Genomic DNA, 23,534 nt, shown 5'->3' on the forward strand with positions numbered 1-23,534 from the left:
ACATCCAGCAGGCGCGAAAAGTGTTTGCGCGGCTCATTCAATCGGTATTACAAAGTAACACATATTAATTGCACCGGCTTGATGAACTGTGGCCGACAGGGTGGCAACCGATGCCGGTGGTGGGTTGGACCGCGTGCTTGGCGATGTGCAATCAAATCACACTCCCTGACTGATAACCGGCCAAGTCGACCGGCCCGGAGGTTGGAACTGCGGTAGCGCAGAAACATGCAAACCGCGCGTTGAGCTGCCACGGGCTTTAATAGTACAACCTCGTACCTGCTGCTGCTACTTCTGCTGGTGGCTGTCACTTATTAACAAAGGCGTGCGATGATGCATCGGAATTCATCATCTAGTCCGGCCGGGGTGTTAATCACGGGGTGGAAATGGCGATGGCGATGTTGACGGTGACGGTGGCGGCGGCGGCGGCGGCTCTGTTACAAGCAAATTTACCAATCAGTTCGTCACTCTGGCCCAAGACCTGTTTTTTCCCTCCGTTCGTGTGATCTCTAGATCAATCAGCTGCCATGGAGCAAGTGGCGATTTTTTTTTCTCACCCTTCCTCGAGTGCCGCCAGCTCCCGTCAGTGGAGAAGCGGTCGCATGAGTTGAGGATCAATTTGCGCATATGATGAGTATATTCGATTTCGTTGAATGACGTTCGTCGGTCGAGATGAGGAAGCAACACTGCTGCGCGGAGAGATAGAGAGGGAGAGACAGAAAGATCGCAATCTAAGGACGTGGAGAGCAAGTGCATGTGGGTTTATGGATTTACGTACACGTGCCGGTAGCAATAAATGTTAGGTTCCGTGAGATGGAATGTTTCCGATTGATGTTGATTGATGATAAATGAAACTTGATTGAGTGCTAACGAATTTTTAGGTTCATGCTAAGTTACTAGGCAAAAAAACGATTACCGATATGATACATTATTTGACTCGGGTCGCAGTCAAATGACCCAACTCTAACGGGAGTAGTTCAATCGCCCAACAAAATCTTTCTGTTAAATCATCAATATTTAAACCACATGGATCGGCTCGACCCGTACGGTTCTCGGATTCGAAATCTACGTCATTGACTATCAATTAGACTCGCTCGATTGAGTCTGGCATACCTCGGCATAATCGAGTCACGTTATCCCCAACGAATTATCATCTCTACGAATATCAGAGTTCAAAGTTCTGCCCGTTGGAGCGATTACAGGAAAAAAAAGAGATCTTTCACTCCGGTGCTGACCGAACCGGGGTCGATGATTTCTGCAGGTTTCTCAACTTCCCTGTGAACTCGAAACGCTGACCGGGGCACGTGAGCGATGCCTCGGATTTCCATGCCATTTGAATGTAATTGTTGGCCTGGAATTGATGGATCGAATCGAACAGTGCTTCTGGTTTGGGGATGTCAATGACGGGTGCATCGTTCGAATGGTACGGGTCAAAGTTTTTGCTAAATCATCGGTGAGTCAAGTTAGTAAGTGGGTTGAAAAAAATAAGTTGAACATTTATTTCCGGAAATACCTTTGGTTTCCATTGGGAAAAAGCCAGAGCTTTGCCGTCTGTGACTTTCAGTTGTAAATTCTGCCGATCGACCCTAGTAATCAGATGCAAAAAATGGCAGTATCCCAGAAATATCATGAACCTAAAATACTTCTTCTCCTTTCAAAAGCATTTGGTCTCATTATTGGTGATGTAAATGTCTCAACCAGAGATGGCATTTCACTAGAGTGATACACCAGAGCGTAGGTTTCAATTAAGCACTGCGGATACATTTACTTCGCACCACACAAAGAGGAAAGCGCACTTCTTCTCAGTGTCCAGACAGACAGACTTTGAGTGCGTGCTTGTGTTGAAAGAAGCTGGTGCGAGAGAACAACATTCTCTTCGCACGAATCGCTCTCACGTGCTCTCGCCTGAATACACCCAAGTGATCACTGGCGCGTGATGGTGAGCGAACACTTCTGTGAACTTTTACTTAATAGAGAGTAGATCTGGCCTTGCTATGAGAAATTTGCAATGAAAACCGAAAATTTAACGATAAATTGTTTTATTTTGCGTGCCCCACGCTTCTTCTACGCAAACCATACACTAGAGTGCTCATCGGCGTGTACTCCTCTGTGAAAGTATCTGCATCCACCTCAGAGAATTTATTAGCTAATGCTCTAGCACTTTGGTGCGATTCAGTGGAAGAGGTAAAAGGAAATAAACAAACGCACTCATGATGCGTGCACACTTTACACAACAGTGGTGTATAAATGTGAAAGAGAAGAGCTCTCGTTGAAGTTGTCAGTGCGAGGGGAGAAATTTTGCTTGCTCTTCGTCACACAGAGGAGATGGACATCTCTGGTCTCAACTATCTCGTTAATAATAATACTGTGACCTGATATAAGGCACAATTCTTTACGTTTTTATCATTGAACTTAGAGTTTTAAAGTCTACTGGATATTATTTGTACTTAATAAAACTGTGTTTTTTGCTACAGAGATTTTAAGGTAGTCCTAAACAAACCATGATTCAAAAATTATTTCGAAATCCGGGTGAGATAGAACAATGCATCCTTCCATAATAACTTGGAATGATAAATTTTGGAACTTTTTTGAAGATATTGGATTTGCATATCTAACCGTTTTTATATACGAACGATTCTTTAAATCTTAAAATAACACTTTTGCACTACGAAACTACGAAAAAGGTTGTAGGAATATTCATATTGCACCAGAAGAACACGTGACAGTACTACTAAGCTGTCAAAGCGCAAAGTGGTAAAAAAAACAAATTACTAGTAATGAAAAGGCACCCCATAGTTAAGGAAGTCGTATTCACGACAAAAGTCCTGAAAGAATAGTTGGAAACGCTCAAGTAGGACATTTTGCCGCACCCGCCGTATTCTCCTGACATTGCTCATTCTGATTATTGATTGTTTCGATGGATGCAGCACGATCTGGCAGGTGGTTGGTTTACTTCTCTTGCAGAAAACGAAAATTGGTTTCAAACTTGGATCACCTCAAAATACGAGACATTTTCTTCGAGATGGAATTCGAAAAATTGCCTGAGAGGTGAGAAAAAGTAGTAACTACGAGGTCTGTTCAAAAAGTTCCCGGAATTTTTTAATTGCGCGCGTCTGGAGAGTCCGGTGGTCAAAAATTTTTTTTTATTGTGTTGGTACATATGTCCCTAATGTATGGTGAAATTTTCAGCTGTATTCATTGTTTACATTCTGTCTTGTAGCGGCTGGTGTAGACGTGTTTTTTTGAGCTCAGCGATTTTTGTTAGTTTGAACAATGGAAGAATTGAAGAGTCAAAGAATTTGTATTAAATTTTGCGTGATAAATGAACCAAGTGTACGAAATGTTACAGAGAGCCTACGGTGAGTCTGCTATGAAAAAAACAAGTGTTTACGAGTGGTATAAGCGTTTCCAAGATGGCCGCGAAGACGTTAAAGACGACGAACGCTCCGGTCGACCCAGCACGTCAATAATCGATGAAAATGTGGGAAAAGTGGAAAAAATGATTATGGATGATCGCCGAATCACTATTAGAGAAGTTGCTGATGAAGTTGGCATATCAGTTGGCTCATGCCATCATATTTTTTCAAATGTTTTGGGCATGAAACGAGTGGCAGCAAAATTCGTTCCAAAACTGCTGAATTTTTATCAAAAAAACAAACGCATTACCATCGCTCAGGAGCTGTTAAACGACGTCAACGACGATCCAAATTTACTTGAAAGGGTCATAACTGGTGATGAAACATGGGTGTACGGTTACGATGTCGAAACAAAAGCACAATCGTAAACTAACAAAAATCGCCGAGCTCAAAAAAACACGTCTACACCAGCCGCTACAAGACAGAATGTAAACAATGAATACAGCTGAAAATTTCACCATACATTAGGGACATATGTACCAACACAAAAAAAAAATTTTGACCACCGGACTCTCCAGACGCGCGCAATAAAAAAATTCCGGGAACTTTTTGAACAGACCTCGTAAAGTTCCGTCCGGTTAGAATCCCGAATCACTTATTAACACAAGTAGCATGGAAAGTATCTCTTCACTCTTTAGCGATCCACAATGTAAGCGTCAATCTTTCTTAAAACGAAATCATAAGCTTTCATGCACGATCCGTCCGATGTTCGAATTTACTGGATAATTGTTCCATATTCTATGGGACTTCCTATACGTATGAGACAATTATGCGTAGAACAGCAGTACAGGCGTGCAGGAGCGGGGTTTTTAAAAATTTGATTTATACTCATTCTTAAATGAGTTCGGTTTTATTATTCCGCACCCTGGAAACACAATCATTTTTTTAAAAAAAGGATAGACTATGTAAATTTGAGAAAATATATATATATATAGTTTGGTGATTCCAATTTGAGAAAGTATACCAAGTAATCAATTTTTCGGATTTGGCTTAAGCGTCACCATCAAAGTACAGCAGAAGAAATCAAAGCAACCCGTTTTCCAGCATTTATTCACGTTCACAGTTTAGGCTACATAACAGAGCGAACTTCTTAGTAGCTCCTGGAATACATTATTCAACTTTTAAGCAGTGAAAAATTTCACGTGATAACAGTTCTGCACTTTCATGTTGTCAAATCTGTAATGTGTCTTTAATGTCGTTTTAGCTTGAAACCAAACCTAACCCAGTTTCCACCCTAACTGCTGTCAAATCGTTTGTTTGAAGCTAGTTTGAAACCTAGTTTGCACGTTGTTGAACTGAAAATCGAGTCAGTTTCGAACCTGGTTTTTATCACCTCGAGTTCGAGTTTTCCATACAAAAGCACCATTCGATCGAATTACAGAATACAAATACAAATATCAGGTTTGCTCAAATCCCCGTTGCTAAGTGCGAAACCAACACAGTTTCGTGAAAAGTGTTTTTTGATGAAACTACCCTGGTGGCGTATATTCGGAGGAGAATCGAACTCGTGAACATCTGCTTTCATTCTTAAACCACGTAGACATAAATTCGTTGTTGTTAAGGAATTTCAAATTCGGGCAATTTTTCAAAAAGTTATGAAGATCACCTTATCTTAGAATATTACCATAAATTCTTATTTATTCACAATACACAAGCCGAAAACGGATCCAAACTTCAAACGTCTATGCCGGATGAACGATGGGAAACAAAACGTGATTTATTCGAAGAATGGTACAAATACGCATGCAAGGAGTATGCGTATTAGATTTTAGACTCAATAATGTATTTTTCACAATTTTCTACTTTCGGTATTTCAATCATTTACCTTTCTCGAATACATTTTTGTTGACTAAAGTTAAGCTGATGATTCTTTCACATCAAAATAAAAAATTAAAAAAAATCTGATGCTGAATTTCGAATTAACTCTTTTTTCACTTTATTCTTGTTCCCCCTCGTAGACTTTTATAAAAACCACTCCCTTCGTCTCCCTAGAGAGTCTTCATGGTTTATGAATGGCCACTTATAATTCATATTCATGAGTTAAAATAGCCTAAAGTTTATCGAAATTCATTGAACCATCTTCGAAACTATTGAAACGAAAGAGAAAAGTGTGGTTAGTCACTTATACTCTTAGATCTCTGAATCTAGAAGTGTCCGCCATTTGATCTTTGAACTCGACCAATGACTCTATAATAGCTTTCGAACCTAAGCTTGTTGAGATCTAAGCCTTCTGCGAGAATATTAAGTAATGAAAAGAAGCATTATTTAACAAAATTTTAGGTAATTTTTGTATGAATTAAACAATTATTATATTTTTTACCAAATATTGACATTAATATTTAAATCGCTTTAAAAGAAAATAAATTTCATTTAATCCCACTAACTATATCAGTAATACAGACACAGATACTAATATTTCGGTGTGCTATTTACAAAGTGTTCAGTTCAAATGAGTAAATTTTGATATTTACAAATTCCAATTAATAACAAATCGCAAAACAAGTTACGGATAACAAACATTTTTTAGTAGTCCTGCCAAACTGTTTCAAACAATCTTTGGAATAAAATTACGAGCTTTTCAAGTGCTTGTATAATTGTTTTGCAAAGCGCTTGAATTGAGTTTTTATTTAAAACTACCAAGCTATATTTATTAAGTAAATTCGTCAATTTCATCTACTGCATAACATAGGGCCCTGGTCTTACAGGCCAGTGATCGAAAATGAATCTATTTGTACTCTAGCAAACAAATAAAGTATTCTGCAACTAGCAGAAACTTTATGTCTACTTAGCGGTTTACGGTTGAATGACATAACAGTACAGCATAAACTGTTATGTACTGACAAGTGGGAGACGAAGTACATGAGATGAATCTAAGTCGGAAAAATCATAAACAAAAAAATAACACTTCACCTGAATCAGTGTGTTCTTTTTCTATTCTTGAACGACTGAATGCAAAGGTCAACTTAGTTTTGAAGTACAAATCTGGGTAAAAACACTGAGTGCAAAAGTCGGACATGGATTTTGCAATGCAAAAATTGCTTATAACTTCGCGACACCAATGGGAGGGATTGATTCGGCGTCGTCCTTTCGTAAAGTTGCTGAAGTATCAACATTTTCTCTCTTTCTAGGCGCCCACTTTCTGTGGTATAAATTTCATGGTGTTTCGTGCAGTGAGTCAAAAGTTATTTCAGATAGAAACGGAGAGGAGAGAAAAAGCGCTTCACACCCACTTCGATAATCCACCGTGGTCCGCAATAACAATCGCAAAAATGCAGAAAATCGCAAAATCAACAGTGTATGATGTGCTCAAACGTTTCAGGGAACGAAAAAGCGTGGATCGAGTGCCTCAAGGTAAGCATCGTAGTGAGACATATGATCGCAAGTTGAATCCAAAGGCGTTGAGAACCCTGGACTATCAGGGTTCGAAGAATTCGTTTGTGAGCAGGATATCGTTCTTATCGAGCCAACAAGCAGGTTTTGACGAAGTACCAAGGATGCATACTCATTGACAATGAAACCTACATCAAAATGGATTTCGGACAGCTACATGGCGATGGAACGAGGAGATGGTCCTGCGAAGTTTAAGTTTGCTTTAATAGACAAATTCGCCAAAAAAACTGATGATTTGGCAAGGACTATACAGCTGCGGAGCAAAGGCCAAAGTGTTCGTGACGAATAAGACGATGGTCTCAAAGCTGCATAAAAAAGCGCGTACTACCTTTTATTAAAGCCCATAAAGGTTTCATGAAGTTTTGATGTGTTGCCACTACAGCCGCGAAGTCATCCAGTGCTACCGCGATAATAACGTAGATTCCATCGAAAAAAACATAAATCCACCCAAAAAGCAAAGTTTTGGCATTACATTCCTTTTGTGGAATTTGGCCTTTCTGTTCCGGTCAACAGACATCGCAGCCGATTCTTAGCGTACAGAATCATTGCATGGTTAGTACTAAGACCCTATTCACAATACACCGAAACCTCCATTTACGAACTAATCGGGGGTTCGTATAAAAAGGTAGTTCGTAAAAAAAAGTTTACGTTATTTGGGATTTACTTCGTAAAAAAGTTTTGTGTAATGAATGTGGAAATCGTGCATCATATGGCTATTTTTGGAACGGATGTGAAGAGTAAGTGTAAGAAAATGATGTTTGGGCTCGTTTCAAAATCCGGTTTATTGAGATCGCTTAAAACCCGTAACAATGTAAGTATCTTTGGAACGGAATTGATGAGAAAATGATGTTTCAGGTGGTTCTGAAATCCAAGATAGCGGCTTCCGATTTCTTGATATTCCTTGAAAACCTTTACAATATGGGTACTTTTGGAACGAGATTGAAAAGTAGATGTCGGAAAACGATATTTTTTTTTGTTTCAATTATAGAGGTTTTAACCTTAAGGTCATTTACCTCTTCGGGCCAGAAAAGCTTTCTGACCCTATGTGCGGGATTGGGGATCGAACCCAGGTGGGCTGCGTGATAGGCATCGACTGTTAGTGCTTAACAAAATGTTTGAAAATATTACAGCTTAAAGGAACTTCGCGGATATTTACTGACGACACATTCATTGGTGTGTTAGTTACTGTACTTTCAATGATGCTGCTTTTGAAAAATTAGAAGAAATGTATGGTTAAAATATTGTTATTAATGTGAAAAACTGTTTTAATCCACCTAAGGAGTGTATAGAAAATTGATCCTCTATTGTACGAGGTAAAACTTGAGCATAATGAAAACCGAATGAAATTTAAGTTATTCCTTCACGAATTTCGAACTTTTGATCGAACGCTCTTTATCAAGTTCCGGACAAGTGTTACATCGCATTTTTTGGACGCTTGAGCCCAATTTTTTTTGAACTCCTGCATGTTCCCAGCTGCCTTACCAGTCTTCTTGAAGACCCTTTACACGATTGCGCAGTAACGTTCGATGGGTCGAAACTGAGGGCAATTTGGTGGATTGATATTTTTTTCAACGAAATTTATACCCTTTTCCGCAAGCCAATTGAGAGTGGTTTTGGCATAGTGAGCCGACGCTAAATCCGGCCAAAACAGTGGAGGTCTACTATGCTTCTTATATAAAGGCAGCAATCTCTTCTGGAGACACTCAGATCGATAGATATATGCATTTATAGTTCCGGTAGTGTAAAAAATAGTTGACTTCAAACCACAGGAACATATTGCTTGCCATACCAGTTCCTTTCGACCGAATTTTTTCACTTGAATCGACCTGTCCGCATCGCTCACATCCTCTCCAACGACGACTGTAAAGTATTGTGGACCTGGAAGGGTTTTTGAGTCCTCCTTTACACAAGTCTCACTGTCCATCAAAACGCATGCATTCGGGCACTGCAGAAGACGCGATTACTATTTCCGGGCCCTTGTTGCTGCTCGCTTCTTCTGTTCTACACTTTGTTTCGAGATTTTCTGCTTCATATAGGTCTTCAGGTGATTTCGCCTCTTGATTCGCTGGATCATTCCGACACTTGTTCCTGCTTTTTTGGCCAAATCACGTATTGACATTGATTTGTTCTTCATGATTAAAGATACCACTTTCTTGTCCAGTTTCGGGTTGGAAGAGCCGGGTTTTTTGCCTCTTCCTGGTAGCTCATCCAAAGAATAGTGTTCCCCAAACTTATTATTGATGGTTTTAACACTGGCATGATGAATTCCAAACCGCTTCGCCAATTTTCGCATAGTAATACCGACGACACGACCAGGCACTCCGAAGAAAAATCAGCATTAAAACTGTTCGGTAAAGATTCACCGCCAGTTACCACAAATCTAGCGACCCCTTGTAAATGATAAAAATAATCTCCTCGAGCAACACTGTTTAAGTTGCTATGGACTAGTTACCAAGGAACCCCAAAACAAATAAACATGTTTTGAAAGCGGTGGAATAGTTCTATTTTTCCAAATTAAGCAGAAATGCATTTAAATCAACTCGATTTTCGGAATTTAATCGAAACTATGGATGCAACCAACGAACGAGGACAATGATCTGCTTCCAGCGATTCATTCGTACACTTCAACTGCTAGCTTTTCTGGGCAGTAGGATTCGGTGTAATATGCCGGTGTCAAAATTGTGTTGTGTCGGTTGACTGCGCAGCAGTATTTCACCTTATTGGCCACTATTCGAGTATTACTAGTGGAATTCCGCAAAGAAATCATTTTACCGTACGTTATGCAGGTACCGCAGAGCAATAGCCTCGCTCAGCTCGTTGTCGGTCATTTCCATGTTTTCCTTCTCACACAACGGTTTCAAGTCAAGACCTGAATTTTGAACTTGGCTTTATAAAAGACATAACTCATACTCCTCAATTTTTACATTCCGCTCGAGTCAGGTAAATCCATTAAAATGTTCCGTAATATAATAACCGATCTGAAATTTATTTTGTTTACATTCATCTTGCCTTCGATATGCAGTAACCAAGGTTATGGTGACTGTTATTCAAAATTAATAAATATATCTACTTGTGCTGCCAGTTTAAAAAAATTCACTAGCGTTTTCGATTTGACATTTCCAGTTACTGAGGGGTAGTTAAATTTACGATACAGTTTTGATAGACGAGTGGCAGGTCGTGTCGTCGGTAATACCCTTCTCACTTAGCCATGTTTCCAGAACCTTAATTTTCACTTCCTTTTCAATACGCGACATTTTGAAAACGCAGAATTTCTACCGCACAAACAAACGAAAGCTGATTGCCAAACACACAGCAAGCTGTGATCGGAGTATAAAAACCCATCACAAATACATGCGTACAACACAAATGTATGTGAATCGGCTGCAAAGTCTGTTGAAACAGAAGGTCAAATTCCACTACAGAAATATAATACCAAGGCTTTGCTTTGAGTAATGATGTCTTTTTCGTGATACTGTAGAATTCTTCGAAACACTTTTCGTTAATTCCAGAATCAGCTCACAGTACAATAAGCTGCTATTGAATTTGACTCAAATCCGATTTTCGGTTCTGGAACTACAAGGTGAAGTTCATTTAAAATTGCAAACTGTCATTTAATTTGCAATCAAATGCAATTTGGTTCAAAACTGTTTACAAATTGAAAGAGTTTTGCTAGTTTATGCCCAAACAGACTTTTTTGATTTTATTCAACTTCCAATGAACTGTTTTTTTTAAGGACTAGTATCTAATTTCTATAATATATGAAAGGCTTCACTACTCCGCTAGGTGGGCTAAAACAGGTTTGACGGCTTAAAATTTTAATCATACTTCACCCTGTAATTCCAGAACCGAAAGTCAAATCCAGATAGAATTCAAAGGTAACCTATGGGACCCTCAGATGCTTCATTTATGTTTCAGATTATGAAAATCGGCACTTCTGAACCGGGAACTGAGATCTCGGTTGCTTCACGGTTCAAATGCCGAAAATTACGTACACGAAATTGCGGAAATCAGCATTCAGCATGCTTCCTTATATTTAAAATTGAAAACAAAGATGCAGTCCGGCGCCTTAAACGGTTATTATCAGTGAAAAATACCGCATCATCGCATTAGTTTAGCTACTAATCGAGCAGTCGATTAGTAGACCTGATTGATCGATTGTAATAAACGGGTTCAAAAGTAACTAATCTTCTAACAGATGAATGATTGTTGCCATTTCCACAAAGGTGCATGGCGAAGCAGGGATGAAACCCATCCAGCAAGTGCACCGTCGTACAGTAACAGATGCAGCAGCAATAGGGTTCTGATTACAGATATGACGTCAAGGGTTTTTCTGTGAATTTTGTTTATCGCGGCATATTTGCGATCGGCCACAAGGGCCTTTTTTACATTGTAAATACAATATTTATGTAGTTTTTATCATTACTGGAGCTTGTTGTTTGCCTTTTCATTAAAAGGGACGTACTCTCACCGTTACCTAGTGGACTAATTAGGTTCGTAACTTTTTCCAACTAACGAGTAACGGATCGAGAGGTCATTCTTGCCTCACGATAATATAAAAAATTGCGAAAAAGAATTACTCGTCGCAGGACTGGCACCCACTATCTTCTCCTTACCGTGGAGACGTTCTACCAATTAAGCTACTCTGGTACATCGTGGAACACATTCCGGAGAGTACCTTGATTAAACAGCATGCAACAACGTGCCTGATACTGTTCACATACCGAATAAAATTCGTAGTGTACTTACTACTGTACTGTGTACTCTGACTACTTCAAACATTCGTCTCTCATTTAGGGGTTAGCCAAATTTTGTGCTAGGGCACATTCGTCTCTGTTATTCCTTCTACTCTGTTAACCGTTAAAACAGCACTTTGATAGAGACGCTCTCGGGAGTGAATCGAATATTGATTGCACTGTTACTTTTGTTTAGTTGAATCTAAAAATTTCTTCATGTCAATGTGAATATCCTCCTAAAGCGGAATTGCAATGTGAGTATAATAATGTAGGTTTAATTTTGAATCTAAATGAAACATAATTACCAGGGTGTGTCAGTTTATAATGCGGGATCTTTTCAAGAGATGTCTCTACGAACCGAAATTAGTTCTAAATTTGATCTAACGAGGATAACAGATTGGAAAAAATGACATGCGAATACATCTATGTAATGAAAACCGCGAAAAGAGTACTGGGACTTGAATCCGTAGCTAGCTTCAATCCTGGGAAACTGTTTTGCCAATTAAACTACCTCGCATGCGAAACACGCCCGGGCATACTACTTCGTCGAAGACAAAACCGAATATTCACGGCGCCAAGGTTATGATTTGTATTTGGTGGGATCAGCTCGGTGTGATTTACTACGAGCTCTTAAAACCGGGTGAAACCATCACTTAAGATAAATGTCAATTTAAATAGATACGAAATGATTAGTTTGTAGGTGTCATGTCAATTTATTCTAAAGAAACAGAGCTCATAAAATTTACTCAAACCAGGAAAATTGGTTCGCCAGCATTGCTATTAACCATCATTTGTCATCAAACTACGGGTACTTCTAGACCCGGAAGAGTCCGTAGTAGTCCGTAGGCAGAGAGCCTTCATCAATTTCTCACCTGCACCGTTGATTGTGGAAAAACTACTACTACTACTACTACTAGCTATGGAAACACTTTGGTAAACCGGCTGCAGTGTACCTGTACAACACTGTTTGATTAAGTGTTTGCAAGCATGTTACTGCTGTGCTATTACACGGCAATTTATTCCGTCCGGCAGCCAGGCAGGAGTACACTTGAACCGACGCAAAAACCGGTGAAATATACAAGACAAGAGGGCCACCGACTGTCGACCCCCTCTCGTCGTGTTCGTCGAGGCTCGTGCAACTCCCTGGTGGTCTCGTGGTTTTTCGCGCTTGATTCAAACTCAAACAATTTCAAAATAAATAAACACTGTTTGTTTTGTGTCTAATGGGACACATGCGACGATCGCACTCGCACGCATATACAAATAGACGCCAACCGACCGCAATTGAGTTGACCGGTTGGTGATCAAGCGTAGGAAAGACTGGGCCGATTTCGAGTTGGTTAGTTAGTTAGTTAGTCGAGACACTATTTACCATGTTGTTTGATGCTCATATGTAATGTACACTTGGTCTGAAATAAATATACCGCACAAGAATTTTTTCTCGTTTCTATCGGAGAGTTACTCCAAGCTGCAAAAGATTATCCTCGCTGCTCAGCAACCGACTGATCTGTTGCTGGGAAATGATCAAACCAGCTCCCGACTCGAAGATGCTTGCAATTTCCTGCGGTTGCCCAAGAGGGTAAATAAAACCACTCTGCGATTTATGCGAGCCCACAGTCAACGTATACTCGATTTTCAGGTGCTCGGAAACGATCCCCGTTAGCCAAAACAAATACTGCTGTCCACCATCCTGTTCCGATTCATCCACTTCACTGTCATTGAACTTGAATTTCGTGGACATCAACAGGACCGGGAGGTAGTCTTTGAACTCACTTGAACCGAAATCTCTAGAAAAAAAGTGTCTTTGACTATAACTGGTTTGATAAAAAAAAAAACAAAAATTATCATCTACCGCAGTTTACCACCCAAATAGTAGGCAACATTACAGCGACAAACGCCGTACTCCTCAATCACCGGATCAACGAGGATGCTGTATGTCTGACCGGGGTCCAGTTTTCCCCGCAGCATCTGAAAATGATCCGCCTTCAGATGTGTGGAAAAGAAAGCCGCACAAACCAATTCCCGGCATTCGCTAATGGGACAATGAACAGGCCTTTTTGACACCTTCAGAAATTTTGCTGATTTAACTTCCTCACGTTTGACGATGTTACCGTTCGGTTGTCCAACGGGTTGTACCGTAAGGTTTTTATCAGCTTCTTTGCCTAGCTGCGATTTATCCGTTTTAGCGAACGAGTAATCTCCACAACGATTCATATTACGCATGACCGTTTCTGTGTCCAACGAATTGTCGGTCGGCTCATCTGCCCACTGATGCCGGTCTTCCGAGGAAAACTCCTTCTCATCGCCACCATCATCCAGGATTTCAAACGGAAGAATGAAAACTTTTCCCCCAGCTGTGCATGTTACCAGTTTTGAAGGTTGCTTCGGTTTGATTTCGGATCCTGTCACATGATCATGCGAAAATGAACGACATCTTGAAAAGCCTCGTTGTACCGTTGCCGAAAATGGTTTGATTGAGTTAGTATCCTTCAGGCTGAACGAACTAATATCCAGAAGAGAATTTATCTCTGAAAAGTAAACAAAATGTAACAGTGAAGCACTAGGTTTCAAACTTCACACACTTTCACTCCACTCATCTTCCACTTCGGATAGCGAAGTACTGTCACTGTCCGAATGTATTGTGCTGAAGGAATGCCGGCTACTGGTAGATTCCATGGTTCGAACGATTTAGTGAATTTGGTAAGCAAGAGACTGATAGAACCAAAACAAAACCAGTGAGGAATTAAATCGTGGGTTCGTGATGCGCGGAAATCGGATGAATATGACAACCTCGCTCCGCGGTGAAAATGTCAATGCTACCCTGATTCGAGGTTTTTACTCATCCGACGGTGTCCACACAAACGTCAAAACAACGTGAAATGATTTTCTGATTGGAAAGCTGATTTCATATTCGTTTGAGAAACCTGGAACTGACTCAAGATGGTATCATCAAACAAACAATTTCCACGGAACTGAGTTTGTTTCGCACTTAGCAACGGAGATTTAAGCTAGGTTCGGAGCTGTCTTCAAACAAACTCTATATTATCTATCTCGTAATGTCTGCGAAACAATTTTCTAACTCACTTATAAGTAGAGTATTGACAACTTAGAAGCAGACTTCACGAAACAATAATTCTTCTGAAGACATGGAAGCTCTACAATCAATTCAATTGTTTCCAAAAAAATTATAAACCTAAAACTCATATTTTAGGTTTTTAAAGTCTGTCCACGTCGAATTTCAGATACTTCTCTTTCAGTGTAGATTTTGAATTATTTCAAGGATCGATGAAACTTCATTTCGTTTTAATAATGATACCTATATTGCGATTAATAGTTTTTTCAATATGGTCATCAAATGGTGAGCTAAGTAAGTCCTCACAAGTTCCTATCTCATGCCTCCTCGTGTGTCTATGATGACATTTGGTCTATAGAACCGCGTCGACTGGGTGCTATTGCTTCTGCATCAGTAGCAGAATGAGAGAGTGCGAAATGGCTTATAAGTTAAAGCCCATCCTAAAGTGCAATATTTATCGTAGTATATTGCAACCAAGGATGGCTTTTATCGTATCAAAGAACGCTCTTCAGCAACTCTTCACACGATTGAATCAGTGCTATCAAAGAGAGACGTATACAAGGTGAGATGAAAAAACTGCAACAAAGTAAAACGCCATAATTTTTTCATTTTTTTTTAAATTTTATTGAATGAAAGCAAAAAATGTCGGAAATAACATCAAATTTGAGAATCGGTTCAGATTTGTTCGAATTGGCCACCTTTGGCACGAACTATGGCCTTCAAACGGCCAATGAAACCATCACACGCTGCCCGAAAGTGGCTCTGCGGTATTTTGTCCCATTCTCGGCGAAGCGCTTGCTTGAGATGATCGACACTTTGGTATTTTTTAGTGCCAACCTTGCTTTCCAAAATACCCCAGGCACAATAGTCCAACGGATTGGCATCCGGAGATTTTGGTGGCCATTGTGCGGTGGAAATGAAGCGAGGAACCTCATTTCTTAACCATTCTTGGGTGGCGCGTGCTGAGTGCGATGGTGCTGAGTCCTGTTGGAATGTCCAAGGTCTGCGGCCGAAATGTTTGCGTGCCCAGGGCTTCAGAACTCCCTCCAAAATATTTTCGCGATAGATTTGCGCATTTATTTTGACCCCACGGTCGATGAATACGAGCGGCGAGCGACCATCGGCTGTTATGGCGGCCCACACCATCACCATGGCCGGCTTTTGAGTTCTGGTGGCCAACCGAAGTTGCAAATTTTCAGCTGACCTCTCTGGCAAGTAAACACGATCATTTTGTTTGTTTACAAACTGCTGGATAACGAATGGTTTCTCATCGGAGAAAACCAAATTCGGCAGTTCACCACTTTCGGCCAAGCGAAGCAACTCTTTAGCTTTTTCGAGTCTAACTTTTTTTTGCGCATCAGTAAGATCTTGCACTTTTTGGAACTTCAATGGCTTTAGTCCAAGCTCATTTTTCAATATTTGCCGAATGGCATATTGCGATATGTTCAGCTCACGAGCCATTTTTCGGCCACTGCGACGCGGATTTCGTTCAATTCGCTTCTTCACTTTTCGAACCATTTCTGCCGATGTTGCTGTTTTTTTTCGTCCACTTCCTTGACGTCGGGCTACGCTACCAGTATCACGGTAACGAGCGATGGTACGAGACACAAAAGATTTATTCACTTTTAAATGCTGGAGGGCTCTAACGATAGCCACTTGTGGTTTTCCAGCCAAGTGCAAAGCAATCACACTATCACACTTGAATTCCATCACAAATAACTTTTTTTCTGAAAAATTCCCACCAAAATGCTTTTGTGCGCTTGTAAATAATATAATGAGCTGTCACTAGAATAAATCTGACAGCTGTGAGACGAGCGGTTTAGAAATGACAGCAGTCTGAAGTTGGTTGCAGTTTTTTCATCTCACCTTGTATAGCCTCAGCAACAAAAAACCGGCATGGTTCATTTAACATAGAATGGACATCAGTGTGAGAGCAAATTTCTCTCAATGCATCACGGGTTAGCACGCTGCTGAGAGGATTCTCACTGAAGCAACAAACGGTCGCTCATTCTCGTTTTGCGATCACGGGCAGTGATAGAATCATTTTACTAATTCCCGTTATTCTAATTATGCGCATATAACCGTTGTACAAGTTGTGTCTGTGAATGCTCCACACAAGGGTTTTAAAATATGTCACCTAGTATGATAATCACCAAGTCGAATCATCGATTCGATTTTCTGCGATAATTGTCAACTTGCGTTTCTCTTTTGGTAAGTTCCACACAGCGCCGATCATTGCAAAACTGTATGCAATTGGTAAGGGCCGTGAAATACTCAGAGTATGAGGTGGAGCGAAGAAATGCAAGAAAATTCTCTCGCGGTTCATGCATTGAGAGGCAGCGAGTTCTTGTAGCATCATTTACCAGAATGACAATGTTGTGTACAGTGCAGAGAAATATCGAGCCGCTTGCTGCCAAATTATCGGCAATCACCAACACTGTTGACAAGTGAATTAGAAACAATCGTTTGATTGTATCACAAGATGGTTGGGAGTCGATGGTATTGTAACAGTTATTAAATGTTCAGCAAATGCTAGAAAAGGGTTCATTATAAATGTAATTTCTCGGTTGATTTTTCATTAGGGCGTATAAGCAAGTGACAGTTTCTCTGTAATCACTCTCTCTTTCGATTATTGTGATGTGATTAAAAAGATTTTTTTTTGATATCACTATTCTGTTTGAAAGTCGAAAGTTTCGGGTATCATTTCATGCAAAGAGTTGAGTGATAAACGTGGAAACCGCTTGGTAATTAATAGAAGAGAAAGTAAACAAAGAGAAACTGTCTCTTGCTTATACGCCCTTTTGAAAAATTAACCGAGATTTGTTCTTGCAATAATTAAGAATTATTCATGTACATGTAATAATTGTAGATATAGCAAGCAACTAAACAATTCATGGAAATATAAAAAATTGTGTTATAATTAAATATCCAAGTATCTCAAGAACAGCTACTTTTTAAAGAAAGGATATCACGAAAAAATTTATTGCCTTTAACCTGTAGAATAATATTCTACTGTTTAAATGATTATCTTTCAACGAAAACTTGAAATTTCGAATATATCTGTAAATTGTTTTAGCTGTAACTTCTTCATTTTTCAAAAGGCACGGATGGGATAGCCAACGCCATTTTTGTATCAGGTGTACAACTTTGCTTCCGCCGTTTTTTCCAAAAATAAAAGCTTTATTGCGAAAAAGTGCTTACAGATGTATTATTCAAAGTATTGTCCGTCACTAGCGACAACTTCTTTCCATCTTTCCGGAAATTTTCGGATCCCGGCTCGAAAAAAGGAGTCCTATTTTGATCCTCTATTGAAGCAATCCATTTTTCCAACTCTTCGAAGGATTGAAAATGTTGATCTGCCAGGCCGTGTGCAATAGGTGGAAGTCAGAAGGGGCGACATCTGGGGAATACGGCGGGTCGGACAAGACCACTTTTTTACCACTTTTGCGACGTGAGGCCGAGCATTGTCGTGTTAGAGAATGATTGTGTCATGTCGCTCTTGATATTGTGGCCGCTTTTCTTTTAGCGCGCGACTAAGGCGCATCAGTTGCGTTCGGTAGCGATCTCCTGTGATGGTTTCACCCGGTTTTAAGAGCTCGTAGTGAATCACACCGAGCTGATCCCACCAAATACAAATCATAACCTTGGCGCCGTGAATATTCGGTATTCATTAACTTTTCGTTTGAGTGTTTCAACACTTCCGGTGAAACTCTCAACGGGTGAGCACGTTGCATCGTGTTAGTCCGGGGAAAATTCGAGTATTTCGCAAGAAAGAAAGGATTTTCAGCCGTACTTTGACGATTCGACGCAGCCACACAGCGAGATTTTCGCTTGTAGTCAAGTGAAAAGAAAGTCCACTGGACTATAAACGAAAATTAACTGGCAATATAGCCTTAGTTGCTGTGCCATCAATTCGGCGTCATCTCAAGTGAGGTGACGCCAACCAGAAAGGAAGAAGAAGAAGAGTGTTTCAACAGAATGATTTTACAAGGATAAATTTTTTAATATTACCATTTAATTCTGTTATAAGTATATCACGTCACTATACAAATTCACTATGTATCTCACGACACTATAAATGTTGTATAATAAACGTCACATCACATATACGCATTTCGAATACAATTTATATTCTTCTTCAGTGTGATAGGTTTGTTTAGTTATTGAAAGAATGCTGCAATGTTGTTCCTTTTATATGAAACGGAAGTAGGTAGATTTCTACAACAGGTATAAATACCTCGAAAAAATTATCTAATTTGTTTAGGGTAGGGAGAGGTTAAGTGTTTTCTATGTTTGTCTGTCCCCTGTGTGTAGGTAGTAACTTAAAGAGCCAGGAAGACCTATTTCCTTGGTCTCTGTTTAGTAAAGAAGTGGAATTATGTTTGAAAATTTCTAGGCTTTCTGCCGAATCAAATTTCCATGGGTTGGAAATTTGTCTTAAAATTTTTATGTCATTTGTAGTGAAATCATGGTTTTCGGAAAAGGCATGCTCAGCTACTTTCGACTTGAAATGGTGTGATAAACCCCGTTCCAAATCCTTGGATGTTTTCCCTATTTCCGCTATGTGTTCCTTGAAACGGATATCTAATGATCTCTTTGTTTGTCCAATGTATAATTTATCACAATGAGAACATGAAATTTTGTATACCCCCGATTTTTTTCAATTTGTCAGTAGGATCTTTAGTAGATCCTAGTAAAGTTTTCAACTGGTTGCTAGTACTACTGAACACTAAATCCAAGCCAAAAGGTTTTAATTTTGATTTAAGTGGATATGCCATGTTAGAGTTGAAGTCTACCGATATTCTTTTCAAGGTTTCTGATAGAAGGGTCAAAGTTGTAAGTGATAATTTATTCAATGATCTTAATTTCTTATCGAGGATTGTTTGGATTGAGCGCTCCGGATATCCATTGAGCTTTCCAATTTCGAAGATAAAATTTTTCTCTTTCACTACCGCATCATCTCTGAGGGGTAATGTTAGCATTCTGTGAAACATATGGTGAAATGCTGCCATTTTGTGTTGGTGAGAATGGTTAGAAATATTAGGTATAACTCGCTCTGTATTGGTTGGCTTCCTATATATTTCGAAAGATAAAGTTTTTGCCTCCCGTATAATAAGAACATCTAAGAAAGGTAAACTGTTGTTTGTCTCCCTCTCGCAGGTGAATTCTATGTTCCTATGTAAATTGTTGATTGTATCCAAAAAATTTTCCTAATCGTTACGCTTGATGATGCAAAATATATCATCAACGTATCTCCACCAGCGATTAGGTAGTAATCCTTGTTTATTTAAAAGTTCTTCGAGGTTTGCCATAAATAATTCGCATAAAAATGGGGAGAGCGGATTGCCCATTGGGGCCCCTTGTAATTGTTTATAAAATTCCCCTCTGAATTTGAAACAATTTACATCCATGCAAAGCCGGGTTAGAGTAAGGTAAGAGCTTACTTTGCATTTCCATAAACTACTACTCTTTTGTTTAACTAACCAATCTTCCAACAGATTGATTGAGTCCTTCACCGGGACACTTGGGAATAAGGCGGCTACAAAAATACCATTATTTCGTCATCTTCGATTTCACCTGAATTCAGAAGTTGAGTAGCGAATTCTTGTGTATTGGGAATGGTTCTACTAAAAAACTTTTTCGGCATATTTTTGAATTCTTCCACTAGCCATTTGGAGATTTTTTGGGTAGGGGCTCCTACTGAAGAGATGATTTCCCTTATTTCATTCCCAGGTTTATGGACTTTAGGTAATCCTTTGATTTTTGGTAATGAAGGGTTAGAAACTTTGAGGCGGCTGAGATTGATATCGAAGTTAGGGTTACATTCTATGAGAGTTTTATCTATTTTTTTAATAATTTCTGGAAGGGGGTCGGATCTTTGTTTCCTATAAGGTCCGTCATTAATTTTTTGGATGATAAGATTTTCATAATCATCCTTATCTATAATAACAACTTTGTTTCCTTTGTCAGCTTTAACATAAAAAACTGGCTTTTCCCGCAATTATTTTAACTAGCTCTCTTTCATTTTTAGTTTGTTCATTTCTTAATGGAGTATTTTTAATGACTTCAGCTACAATAGTCCTGGCGTCATTTATTTTCGAAAAAGGAAAGTTACAGCTATCTAGACCTGTTTCAACGTCTATAATAACGTGTTCGAGATTAACTTTGGAAGAAATGGCATAATTTAACCCCAAATTGAGAAGATTTGTTTGTTCGTGTGTGAAATTTTGTGATGAACGATTAACTAGGAAGTTTTCTGAAAACTGTACCGAAGGTTTTGGAGGATGGACCATACGGTTTTGGGAAAGTAAATTTTCAAAATTTTTGTTGAGTAGAGTTCGTTTGCGTTCTGATTCACAGTGCTCAGCGAACTTTACTTTGGTTAGAAAAATTTCGAAACCTTGGGGGTATTGTTTTGCTAGTTTTAAATGGAGATTATAACATTCCAAGGTTTTTACACTCTGGATGCTATACAACTTTTTTAAATTTTCTTTTAAAATTTCCCTCTGAATTTTACACATTATATTATTAGAAAAAGATTTCCTACCCCGTATTTTACAGCATGTCGGAATAATTCCAAAGCTCTTGCACCTTTTCAAAAATGCAATATCTTTCGATAATCCCGCAATTTTCTTTCTTAACTTTAAAAACCTATTTAACTCACTAGGCTTGGTAGCCATTTTCATTAACTTTTCGTTTGAGTGTTTGAACAGAATGATTTTACAAGGATAATTTTTTTAATATTACCATTTAATTCTGTTGTATTCGGTATTGCCTTCGACGAAGTAGCATGCCCGGGCCATGCCCATGAAAATTCATTGTAAAAACCCCTTACGATATTGTCTTTGAAGCAGTTACAAACAGACGGCGCTCGATATCCCTCGGTTTCAACTCGTACGGCACCCAGTTTCCTTCTTTCTGAATCATGCCCAGGGTCTTGAGACGTTTTGAAATGGCTTGCTGACTCACTCCCAACGATTCGGCAAGCTCTGTTTGGGTTTGGCAAGAATCTTCATCAAGCAATGCTTTTAATTGTTCATCTTTGAAGGTGTTTTTCTCTTCCACCACCATGTTTGTCTTCCACATCGAAATCACCATTTTAAACCGTTGAAACCACTCCCGACACGTTCTTTCACTCAGAGTAGCATCACAGTAACTTTCTGAGAGCATTCGAATTGTAACAGAAAAGTAAAACTTCCCGCAAATGTGCAAGCAGGTCGAGTCTGATGATCTGCTACGCATTTCTGGAATTGCTCTTTTGTGAGTCGTAAGTCGTTTCCTTTGCGCGCGCCATTTTTTCTGCTCCAGTTTCCTGGTAACGTAACGAAACATGAGAAAGAAATAAAATCGGCTCAGAAAAGCTGCCAAACAAGCGGTAACTTTTTTGGATTTTATGTGATGTAGTTAAATTTTTAACTGAAAATTTCAAAACTTTCTTGGCCGCCCGTCCCATCGAGAATCATTTTGCACATATGCGAGAGAGCATGGAGAATAATGTAATACGCAGAGCGAGACACGTGGTTATACGCGACCTACTGGCATCAGCCCTTAAGGTGCTGATGGCAACAAATATTCATATGTGCTGATGTATATATATATATATATATATATATATATATATATATATATATATATATATATATATATATATATATATATATATATATATATATATATATATATATATATATATATATATATATATATATATATATATATATATATAACTTGACGAGAATCGATACATTTTGAAGATCATAGAAACATTTTGCGTACCTTAGAAATGGCTATACGGGCGGCTGGATGTAGTAAGTGTCTTTTAAAAGGGGGGTGTAATGTTTGATATGGCGTAACCCAGAAACTACTCAAACTTGGCACCTATACTGATTGCTCCTCAGAGGTTATTATAAGAATATTTTTATGGTGTGAGGGATCGTAGCAAGGTCATTACAAAAATGATCTATTTTGACGAGAATCGGTACTTTTCGAAGACCATAGATACTCTTTTCACAACTTAGATAAGATTATAAGGATATTCTGTTAGGAGAGGGTGTAGTAAGTGCCTCTAAAAAAGGGTAACGTTTGTAACGGCATAATTCCGGAACTACTGCACGAATCGCTATAAAACTTGGACCAGGTGTTTCTTGTTTTCAAAAATAATCATAAAATTATTTTATTAGCGGAGGATTCGTAGCAAGTATCATTAACAGGAGGGGTGTCATGAAAAAATTCACAAAATTTGACAACAATCGATAATTTTTTAAGAACATGCAAATATTTTCCATACCTATGATATACGAGGTCTGTTCAAAAAGTTCCCGGAATTTTTTAATTGCGCGCGTCTGGAGAGTCCGGTGGTCAAAAACATTTTTTTTATTGCGTTGGTACATATGTCCCTAATGTATGTTGAAATTTTCAGCTGTATTCATTGTTTACATTCTGTCTTGTAGCGGCTGGTGTAGACGTGTTTTTTTTTAACTCGGCGATTTTTGTTAGTTTAAACAATGGAAGAACTGAAGAGTCAAAGAATTTGTATTAAATTTTGCGTGAAAAATGAAATAAAGTGTACCCAAGTGTGCGAAATGTTACAGAGAGCCTACGGTGAGTCTGCTATGAAAAAATTAAGCGTTTCCAAGATGGCCGCGAAGACGTTGAAGACGACGAACGCTCCGGTCGACCCAGCACGTCAATAATCGATGAAAATGTGGGAAAAGTGGAAAAAATGATTATGGATGATCGCCGAATCACTATTAGAGAAATTGCTGATGAAGTTGGCATATCAGTTGGCTCATGCCATCATATTTTTTCAAATGTTTTGGGCATGAAACGAGTGGCAGCAAAATTCGTTCCAAAATTCGTTGCTTATTCGTGATTTTTTGGCTAAAAACAAGACTTTAATCATGCCCCAACCTCCTTATTCACCAG

General features: G+C 39.1%; 1 protein-coding gene across 1 annotated transcript; it reads right to left on the minus strand.

Annotated features, from left to right (window-relative positions):
- Positions 1-12,902: 12,902 nt before the first annotated feature.
- Positions 12,903-14,317, minus strand: LOC131437944 (uncharacterized). Its single transcript, XM_058607635.1, has 3 exons — positions 14,119-14,317; positions 13,389-14,064; positions 12,903-13,323 (listed from the first exon to the last, which is right to left on the minus strand). Exons 1-3 carry the CDS (start codon positions 14,210-14,212, stop codon positions 12,984-12,986), a joined length of 1,110 nt encoding a protein of 369 aa, XP_058463618.1. The 5' UTR covers positions 14,213-14,317; the 3' UTR covers positions 12,903-12,983.
- Positions 14,318-23,534: the final 9,217 nt, after the last annotated feature.

Source organism: Malaya genurostris, chromosome 3 (genome assembly GCF_030247185.1).
Source record: "Malaya genurostris strain Urasoe2022 chromosome 3, Malgen_1.1, whole genome shotgun sequence".
NCBI classification, from domain to species: domain Eukaryota; kingdom Metazoa; phylum Arthropoda; class Insecta; order Diptera; family Culicidae; genus Malaya; species Malaya genurostris.